Source organism: Auxenochlorella protothecoides, assembly GCF_000733215.1.
Source record: "Auxenochlorella protothecoides strain 0710 unplaced genomic scaffold scaffold6, whole genome shotgun sequence".
NCBI classification, from domain to species: Eukaryota; Viridiplantae; Chlorophyta; class Trebouxiophyceae; order Chlorellales; family Chlorellaceae; genus Auxenochlorella; species Auxenochlorella protothecoides.
In genome coordinates, this window is record NW_011934399.1 from 148,281 (window position 1) to 157,375 (window position 9,095).

General features: G+C 63.2%; 4 protein-coding genes across 4 annotated transcripts in view; 1 reads left to right on the forward strand and 3 right to left on the reverse strand.

The window, feature by feature from the left end:
- F751_5195 (Magnesium-protoporphyrin IX monomethyl ester [oxidative] cyclase 2, chloroplastic) overlaps positions 1-1,944 on the reverse strand; it is a gene marked incomplete at both ends in the record, with an annotated part of 5,633 nt that extends 3,689 nt beyond the window's left edge. The window contains 5 exons of the mRNA XM_011402794.1: positions 7-128; positions 614-836; positions 1,086-1,277; positions 1,429-1,563; positions 1,693-1,944. Of these exons, the coding sequence (XP_011401096.1) occupies positions 7-128; positions 614-836; positions 1,086-1,277; positions 1,429-1,563; positions 1,693-1,944 (924 nt within the window). The remainder of the gene's footprint in view (positions 1-6; positions 129-613; positions 837-1,085; positions 1,278-1,428; positions 1,564-1,692) is intronic.
- Positions 1,945-2,890: 946 nt separating this feature from the next.
- On the forward strand, positions 2,891-6,013 carry F751_5196 (Cell division cycle-associated 7-like protein; the record flags this gene model as incomplete). Its single annotated transcript, XM_011402795.1, is given in 10 exon segments — positions 2,891-2,923; positions 2,941-3,042; positions 3,216-3,284; positions 3,502-3,753; positions 4,066-4,230; positions 4,661-4,755; positions 4,912-4,981; positions 5,132-5,199; positions 5,352-5,566; positions 5,763-6,013. The coding sequence occupies 10 exon segments, from the start codon at positions 2,891-2,893 to the stop codon at positions 6,011-6,013; spliced, it is 1,320 nt and encodes a 439-aa protein (XP_011401097.1).
- A 295-nt stretch (positions 6,014-6,308) lies between these two features.
- F751_5197 (Penta-EF hand domain-containing protein 1) lies at positions 6,309-7,040 on the reverse strand (the record flags this gene model as incomplete). Its single annotated transcript, XM_011402796.1, has 3 exons — positions 6,309-6,459; positions 6,592-6,923; positions 7,023-7,040. 3 exons carry the CDS (start codon positions 7,038-7,040, stop codon positions 6,309-6,311), a joined length of 501 nt encoding a protein of 166 aa, XP_011401098.1.
- A 372-nt stretch (positions 7,041-7,412) lies between these two features.
- Positions 7,413-9,095, reverse strand: part of F751_5198 (putative NOT transcription complex subunit VIP2) — a gene marked incomplete at both ends in the record, with an annotated part of 3,225 nt that continues 1,542 nt past the window's right edge. Inside the window, 5 exons of the mRNA XM_011402797.1 lie at positions 7,413-7,557; positions 7,798-7,875; positions 8,108-8,250; positions 8,511-8,645; positions 8,823-8,953. Coding sequence (XP_011401099.1) covers positions 7,413-7,557; positions 7,798-7,875; positions 8,108-8,250; positions 8,511-8,645; positions 8,823-8,953 — 632 coding nt within the window. The remainder of the gene's footprint in view (positions 7,558-7,797; positions 7,876-8,107; positions 8,251-8,510; positions 8,646-8,822; positions 8,954-9,095) is intronic.

Genomic DNA, 9,095 nt, shown 5'->3' on the forward strand with positions numbered 1-9,095 from the left:
TCCCACCTGATCCTGCTCAGCCTTCTTCTCTCGCCGTGCCATCAGCTCTTCCTGTCGCTTCTGCTCAGCAGCTTTCAGGGCCAGAACCTCCTTTTTGGCTCTGTTCTCTGCCGCACGCTTTGCTTGCTCTGCGCATGGATGTGCATGCAGGGTGAACGTGCTGAGCATTGAGGAATAACTCTAGTCCCAATTTCTCAGGGCGCTGGAGTCAGTCGCGTGGACATACCATAGAATTGCCACTCTGACTCTCCTCTGTCCCACCGAGTTCCTTCCCCTCCCCAGAACAATGCAGCGAGAGGTACCTGGTGTGAACTTGAATGTGCCTAAGGAATCGATCAGGATGATGACAGCCCTCAGCCACTCCAAGACCTTGCGAGACTGCCTCTCCTCCGACAATTCCAGCGACAAATTGATGAACTGTTCGTCGCAAGGGTGGATGTGGTATGGGTTTCCAAAGCTGGGGGTGAGAGCAACATAATTTGAAGAGGGAAGCAGGGTCCAGGGTGGCACAGCAGATGATCCAGCATTGGCCCCTTCAGCAACGGTGATGGCACCATTCTCGCCACACCACCCATCACCTCAACCCTCCACCCACCACAATTCCCCCCCGCACGTCTCGCCTGCTTGGTATCGTCACCCTGGCCCTCGCTGGTGATGTGGAGGTGGCGGAAGCAGGTCCCCAACTCCTCCCAGGCGCCTTGTCCAAAGGAGTGGCTCAGGAGGTAGGGCGTCATGAGGTCGTAGAAGGCGGATGCCTGCTCGGCGTAGACTGCCAGGTCGATGGATGGCCATGCCGCCAGGCGGTCCTTCTTCACCTCCAGCAACTTGGTGAATGTCTGTCCATTGGGTGGGGTCGAGGAGCGTGAAACTAGCTGGGCGACAGCCAGCAGGAGAATGTGCCGGATTGTCACAGAAGATCCCGACATCAGCCAGGCTTGGTGGCTCAAGATGTCATCGTGGGCACACCGGACTGTCGAGGGGCTTCTGCATACAGACACTGAACTCCTTCATGAGATGAATTCACAAATCACTCGCCCACCACCCCCTCCATAAGAAAAAGCAGCCCGAAGCATGCTCCTCCTCACTTTGACATCGGCCTGCTCCTTGGCCAGTGTCTTGGCATGGCCAGCCCTGGCGATCAGCAGGACCAGAGGCGGGATAGACCCTGGGCTGAGGTCGATTTGGATGTCCAGGACATCTGGGGACCGGGTAATGCCGCTCACCGCCCAGGCCAGCAGGTCCTGTCGCTTCCGGAAGAAGAAGGTCAGGCGGCCACTCTGCGGTGCGCCCAAGTGGGGAGGGGGTGTTGACGCATGGTCGGCGTGGCTGCCAGTTGACCAGGCAAAGCTGCCCCCCTGACCGCTGCAGGCCGCGCCCAGAGAGTGGCCACGCCAGAGCCAGGCACATGAGAGCATGACCCATGCACACCTTGCAGTAGCGGCGGCCGGAGACATGCACGCAGTATATGTTCATGCTCTCACGGACCAGCACCTCGCCCTCGCCAGAGTTGCCGGGACCGATCAGGGCAAAGTTGTCAGGCAGCTGGCTCTCCGCCGAGATGAGCTGCAGAGTGGGAGAGTGAATGAATGGGGTGTTTTTCCATCTGTCGTGGCAAGGCGACACTGTGACAATTGCCTAAGCCCCTCCAGAATACATTCGTAGGAATGCCTTGCCCCAGGACATCCAGCCAACCTGGGTGGCCCAGAAGATTGCTCGGCGCTCATTGCTCTGCCTCCCACGCCAAATGTTAATCAGGAAAAGGAAAACAAACACGCCAAAGACCGCCTCGGGAGCCCAAGTGTCCTGAGGCTTGAAATTGACGTTGAACGGAAAGGCCAGAGGCCTGGTCTTGGCGACGGGGGTTTCGCTGGTCACCGCCACAGCCCCAACCACAGCCGAGATGAGGAGGCACGCCACCAGACATGCGTGAGCCCGCAGCTGCATCGGGCGCAAATGGAGCCAGCTGCGCACAGGGCGCTGGCGATCAGACACTGGTCGATGGTTAGTGTACAGTCGACAAATGACCTGAGCGAGCGTGGATGACCGAGTGATGCCTAGGACCCAATGCAGTCGAAATCGCGAAGATCTTAATACCTTCAAATGTAATGCATGCTTTGTTTCAAAGTGCCACAGCGCTGCAGCAGGCCCGATGTCGCCATCGCTTGTCAGTGCCGCATGGGACGAGCCTGCGCCCAGAATCGACTGGCGGGAGACATACAAACTGCGCTCGAGTGATCGGGACAGGCCGCACGGATCTCGCGATGGTGACTCCCGGCTCAAAGTGCATGTTATGCCACCTTAAGATCGGGTGTTCAATGAGCTATTTCTTGTGCGCTTGAGTTTCATTGGCTGACATTCGACTGCCCGAGTGGGCGCCACCCAGCGACAGCTGCCAGTCAAATCCTCACGGAGCACAGGGCGTGACTGGGAGCGCCTCGGCCGCTTCGATACCCAACAATGCCAAGGGTGGCACCTGCAGCAGCTGTGGTTGAATCAGCTGCTCCTCCTCCTGGTAAGTGCTGTTATAGCATGGCTGGCTTGCCAAGCTCTGTGCTGAGGGCGGTGCAGCCCTGGAAGCTGGCAAGTGAGCAGGCTAAGAAGACCTTGCACACCAAGAGGATGAAATCGAGCCTCCGAGTGGTTCCTCTCTGTCCCTACTTGCAGAGGCCCCTGTGGCAAAGAAGCAGAGAACGGCCAACCCAGGGGTGAGGCACCAGGGCGGACGAATCTATGACAGCGAGAACGGCACGACTTGCCACCAGGTACTGTGATCTGGTGGCTGGGAGGATATGCTCTGCTTCTGAATTGTGCATCTAAGTCTGAACAGAGATAGACTCTGGCCCGGAGGCTGTGACGGGCATCTTCGCTTGGGGAAGCTGCCTCTGGTGAGATGATGGTGTTCGCGGACCCCAAACCTGCGACCGTAACTTTCCGCTGCAGTGCCGGCAGAAGACGGTGGAGGTGAAGGCAAAGTGCACGAAATGCACCCTCTACTTCTGTCCTCGGTGCTTGGAGAATCGATACAAGCAGTTTGTGGCTGAGGTGAGGTCTTGGTGGGAGGATGAGGGATGCTTGCACCTTGGCCTGGGACAACCCGCATGCCCCACATTCCCCAGCAGAACTAGACCAGCAATGATCAAGGCGATTGACTCTCGGCAGTGCATCCTTCATCAGGGACGCAATGAAAAGTGCGTCACTTCTCTGCTCACCTCCAGGTCAATGCTCTGGGAGACTGGCAGTGCCCACGCTGCACCAGCATCTGCAACTGCAGCAACTGCCGCAAGGTAAGGGCAGTGTAATCCCCAGCGTAACAGGGGGAGGCACCAGGGCAGCACACGATCCTGAATGCGCCAGGGAACTCTTTGTCAGTGCGCAGCACAGCTGGCATGTTTGTCGGTGCTGGCAGACCAGAACCCCTAGACAGGATCTGTTTGGAAGGCGGTACCAAGCCCAGGCTGTGCCCCAACATGCTCCAAGCACATACCATGACCCACCCCGCAGAAGCAAGGGCTGGAGGCCACCGGGATCTTGGCCTCCGTGGCCCGCACGGCCGGCTTCGAATCTGTGTCGGAGCTGTTGGCCAAGAATCCCACCGCCAAGGGCCTCAGCATGCTCAGTGCGGAGCGGCGCAGGGAGGGAAGCGGCGCGGCGCCGGCCGTGAAGAGGGCCAGGACCGGGGCTGCTGCGATGACCGCTGCCACGCCAGAACTCCTTGTCGACACCGAGCTGGGGCCCCGGCCCGATCCCCTGCCGGTGAGCATGCATTCGGGCCCTTGATCGAGCTTCAGCCGCTGGTGGAGCCTCCCGTTGACTGCACAGGATCATGCAGCATGCCAGCAGCCCTTGCCTTTCCAAGGGCACGCAAACCACCTACGAGCCCGCCGCACGACCAACCCCTGCACCGTCCACCCCACCACCACCGCCGCCCAGGAAGTGCTGGCGCTGTGCGTCGCACTGGCGCCTGGCCGCCAGGGTCACAAGGCGCCGGCCAGGCGGGGTGGTGCGGGTTGGGCCGCCAGCCTCCCGGCTCGCCTCCAGCTCCCCGCTGCACCGTGCCTGCCCCAGCTGCTGGAGGTGCTGGAGTTTGTCGAGGCCTTTTCGGGCGGCCTGAAGCTGCGCGGCCTCTCCACCCCCCTCCTGGCCGCCGAGCTGCTGCTCGCCACGGCCGCCACGGCCCCCGACACCCTTTCCTCCCAGTGCGCCGCGTTGCACTGCCGCCTGCTCGAGACGGTGGGTCGCGGCGCTTGCTTTTGTTATGTGGCCCGGCATTGGCGAAGCCAATTCTTCACCCTTGGAGATGGGGGCTGGTGAAGGGGCTCAGCAGGTGGCCATGTCTTCCTTCGGGAGACCTGGCCCACCTTCGACCTCTTCTCATTTGGCGCGATACGAATGAGGGAATCACCGGGGTCTACAACCCGGCCCCTCCTGCTGCTCCCTGTGCCAGGTCCGGGAGGCGTGGGAGGTGAAGGGCCCCGTCGCACCCACGGCCTGGCAGCCCGCCATGCTCGCCTACCTGGAGCGGTGGAGGGACACGCCCTCGCAGAGCGCCGCCCGCGACGCCCCCGCCGCCGTGGCGGGCCACCTGGCGACGCTGCCGCCGGGTGCGGAGCCGTGGGCGGCGAGGGCGTGCGCCCCCGCCACCCCCCCTGCCCTCACCGAGTACCCCGCCGGGGGGTACTGGGGACTGGCGGCGGAGACCCGCGTCGCCATGCTGCATGCGCTGGTGCACGACGCGCTGGACACCTGGCGCTTCAGGTCGGTTCCGGTGGGAGGGAGGGGGCCGAGTTTTCAAGCCTGTCGGCGCCCGCATGACGAGAGCCTGCCGCACTGCTCCGGACGGAGCGACACTGCCACTTGGCTGAGCAGACCCTGCTGGAGTGGCGGAAAACACCTCTCTCTGCATGCGTACAGGGAGATTATTGAGAAGAAGATGGAGGTCCAGGCAGAGGAGAGCAAGGAGCGCAAGGCTGAGCTGGCACAGGTGGGAGGGGCTGGTCCGGGGGGGTGGAGGGGGCCGCTGGCCAGGCAGCTGGCGCCTGCACGCCCCGCATGCGTGTGGCTGCGCCTCGGCATTGCATGGGACATCGGTCACAGCCGTGTCACCCTCTCCCCATCTCTCTACCGCCACCAGGCGAGGAAGGCCACGCGCGCGGCCATCCTGGCTGCGCGCGACCAAGAAATTGCCGTGCTCGTTGCCAGGTAGGCTGTGGATGGGCCTGAATCCTGGATGCCCCAGTCTAGGTGCCGTTCTGAGCAGACACTCGGCTTTTGGGAGGGAGTCGAACGCCTCGGTGTACGATCCCTTGCCCCAGACCCAACCACATGCTAATCTTCCCCACGCAATATTGCAGTTGCGATGGGAGGAGCATGACCCTGGAGGAGCAGGCAGCGCTCGTGGCAGAGGCCCGGGCTCGTGCCGAGGCTGCGGCTGCGGCCTCTGGAGCAAGCAGCTCGCAGCCGTCAGAGCCGGTCTACCCCTTCCAAGTCCGTGCCAGGGTGCTCGGCGTGGACAGGGAGGGGCGCAGGGTGCTCCAAACAGCCTCTGGGTCCATGCTGGTTGACCCCGGTAGGCACCAAGCCCGTGTTGGGGGGTATTGGGGTGGCGACTGGGCTGGAGAACACCCTGCCTGTGTCTTGCCGAACAGAGCCAGGATCCTGCATGAGGTCCTGTTGGGACTCCGTGCCAGCTTCAACCTTCATGCATGTGGCTGGGTGCTCGGCCCCTGCCGCCTACCACGCCCTGCCCACCAACCGCCACGCAGGAGTGCATGGCGCCGTGCTCCTGCACTCGCTTGGGAATGCAGAGCAGGAAACCTTTGCGGGGTGCGCCGACGTGCCTGGACTCATGGCCTGCATGGATGCGCGGGGCAAAAACGAGAGCGCCTTGCTGCACAGTTTGGCTCGTGCTTTCCACCTTCCCCTCCCTGGACAAGAAATGGTGGGGGCCCCGGCACGACTGCCCGCCCGAGTGGACGACATGTTTGCCAGGAAAGAGTCGCTGAGTGAGCGTTGAGATGCTATCTGCGCATGTACCGGCTGTTTGGTATGGTTGATCCTTGTTCCTACAAAAAGGTTTCGACAGCCCGCAGGAGTCTGCTAGCCGCCAGCAAGCACGTCAATGAGAGGTGGGTGGTGGTCAGGTGTCCTTCCCAGCACAGGAAAGGAGTATAGGCAAGCAAGGCCACGCTGCCAGTAGAGGTACAGCCAGCGCCAGGGACGGAACGGGACCAAATGAAGCAGAGAGCCTGGGCGGCGATGACGACATGTCAAGGGTGGGACGCACAGTCAACAAGGCACCAAAGGTCATATTATGTACAATTGCTGACAAAGTAGACGGCCTGGTTGAAGTTGAGGGACACTTGGCCGGTCCGCCTGGGGTCAAATGCTGTGAAGGCCGCGCTGATGCTCTGCAGGAAGATGGTCATCCCCATGAACTCCGTCAGGCACAGCGAGTTGGACCTGCTACCAGGTGGGGGAGGGGAGTGAGGGGGATCCATGGACGTGGGCGTCGGCCAAGGCATGAACAGAGTCGATGTTCTCGTCACTGGCGCCCATCCCGCCATCCCGTTCCTGCACAACCAGCAGACGTACTTGTCAGGGTCAAAGGACTTGAACAGAGCTATGAAGGCGGGATCGTCCAGATTGAAGCCTGCATCCCGCAGGGCGATCTTGACCTCCGCCTGGTCCAGGTTGCCGCTGTTGTCGGTGTCGTAGCGCCGGAAGGCCAGGGTGACATTGCTGAGGAAGGAGTGCAGCCGGTGGTACTCCGGCAAGCCCATCTTGCCGTTCCCATCCGCATCATACAATCGCATGACAGACTGCACGGTTTTCAGGCTGAAGTTGATCTTGCCCAGGGCCAGGGCATTCTGCAGCTCGAACACGTCCAGCGACCCGCTGCGGTCCTTGTCGATGATCCGAAACCACTGCGGCGGGGAGGCACGATGCAGGAGAGAATGGTTATATACAACTCTTCGTCTTGAATGCAACGAGGGGTGCACCCAGGAGCATGGTCGTGAGCACACCTGCTCCGCGTTGGACATGAGGCACCTGTAGCCGAGAAGTCGCTTGCCCTGTGAGGTCAATCAGAAGGTTTGCGACACTATTTCAGAATGTGAGACCTTTTAAACGGGTGAATGATCGCTCCTGGAGCACTGGGAGGCGGGACTTGACTGCGATTGGGGATCTGGCCACGGCCCCTCGTCATTTCATCGCGCTCTCGGTGGAACGCGTGAGATTTATCGCCCCTCCACAGGATTGGGTTGCAGCACCAGCCAAGGTGCACTCTGGAGCCCCATAGGGGCAGTCCAGAGCATCAGACCACCTCCATGCACTTCCCAGTCATGCAAGGGGCACTCGCATGGTCCCGGGCACGCACAGGTGCCCGGCGCTCGCAGCCTGCGAGCGCGCAGCGGTCAAGCCCTGGCCTGCAGGCCGGGCTGCGGCCTGCCCGGGAGCGGGGGCGCTCGCTCCAGGTGCTCAAAGTGCACGACAAAGTTGTCCTTGCGCGTCACCTCCCAGGTGGCAGGCTCGAAGACGAAGAAGGCGCCCCGCTCAAACCTGCTTTTCACGGGGAGGGTGTGTGTCGGAGGCGGAGGTGCGGTGGGTGTCAGGGAGAGTGATGGGAGTGGTTCCCCTGTCAACGCCGTGGGTCTGATGGGCGGAGGGGACGCCCGAGCGCCTCTCAGAGCATCCACCTCTGGACCTGGATCCACCGTACCCCTCGCCGGTTTATCGGCCCGCAAGCCCTGCCGTGGACATCCCGGCAACAAAGCTCCTTTCCCCGACCCAGCAACACACCGGTCCGTTTTCTGGGTGGGATCAGTGCCAGGGACCATCGTCAGCCAGGCCTGGAGCTCCTTGTGGAAGTACCAGCCCCTGGGAACGGTGGAGGGAGCGGGGAGCGTGACGAGGGTACGGCTTTGTTGAGGCGCGGCGAGCCTGAGGGGGCCAGGTGGCCCAAGACACCTGCAAACACAGGGGCAGGTGCGACCGGCGAGGATGGCCACTGGTCCTCCCCCCCAGAGGCCCAGGCCCATTGAAGCCCACTGCTCCACCCCTTTCCCCCCTTGCAACACACAAAACACCATCACAGCCAAAGACCAGGCACCTGTTGGTCAGCTCCTCCGCGGCCAGGACCTGGGCGTCCTCGCCCGGCATGCCATAGAACACGTAGAACAGCGTGTCCGGCTGAAACTTGGAGAAGTAGGCCTGGGACAGCCTCAACGGGTTGTGCTGGTAGCAGGCGGGGGTCTGGTGGGAAGTGGGGGATGGAGGGTGCCGCTGGACTGTCGGAGCACGGGGGAGGAAAGGGGGGGGGCGAGGCAGCATACAGGCCCATGCAGGGCAGCGGGGGACGAGGGGTGCTGATGGAGTGGGATTGGGAGGTCGGCCTCTTCTGAGTGGCCGTTACAAGAAACCCGGGGCGCCACAGTCCATCGACCGCAGAACACCCCTTCCAAGGCCCCACCTTCCGGCAGTCCCACGTCCAAAACAAAAGCGCCCGTCCTCACCTTGAACTCGGCGTCCACCTTCCCCGCGGGCTCGCCCCAGGGCGACCCAAACTCCTTCCAGATGGGCTCCGCAGAGTTCAGGCTCAGGCCCAGGGAGGTGAGGTCGAAGCCCAGGGCCAGGGAGGACGCGTCGGACTCCGGCGTGCGGATGACGTCCACCAGGCCCAGCAGCCCATACCGCGCGGCGTCGGCGGCCGCCGGGTCGGCCGCCGCCACCTGCGCGGCCGTGGCCGCCGCCTGCGCCGCCGCGGCCGCCTGGGCCTGCGCCGCGGCCGCCGCCGCCTGCTGCTGCTGCTGGAGCGCTGCAGCCACCTGCTGGCCGCGCTGCGTGTTGGGCCCCACGCCGGCCAGCATGGCCTGCAGCGCGGCCTGCTGCGCGCCAGCGGGGCCACGCGCCATCGTCCCAGGCAGCGCCGGGAACTCCTCCTCCTGGAAGCCCACGCCTGGGGATGCGCCGCCGCCGCCGCCCTGCTGCTGCTGCAGCTTGGCGGCCGTGCCGCCGCCGGGGCCCATGCCCAGCAGCGCCGCGAAGCTGGCGTCCCCGCCCTCCCCGTACTGCTGCTGCTGCTGCGCGAGCTGCGCGCC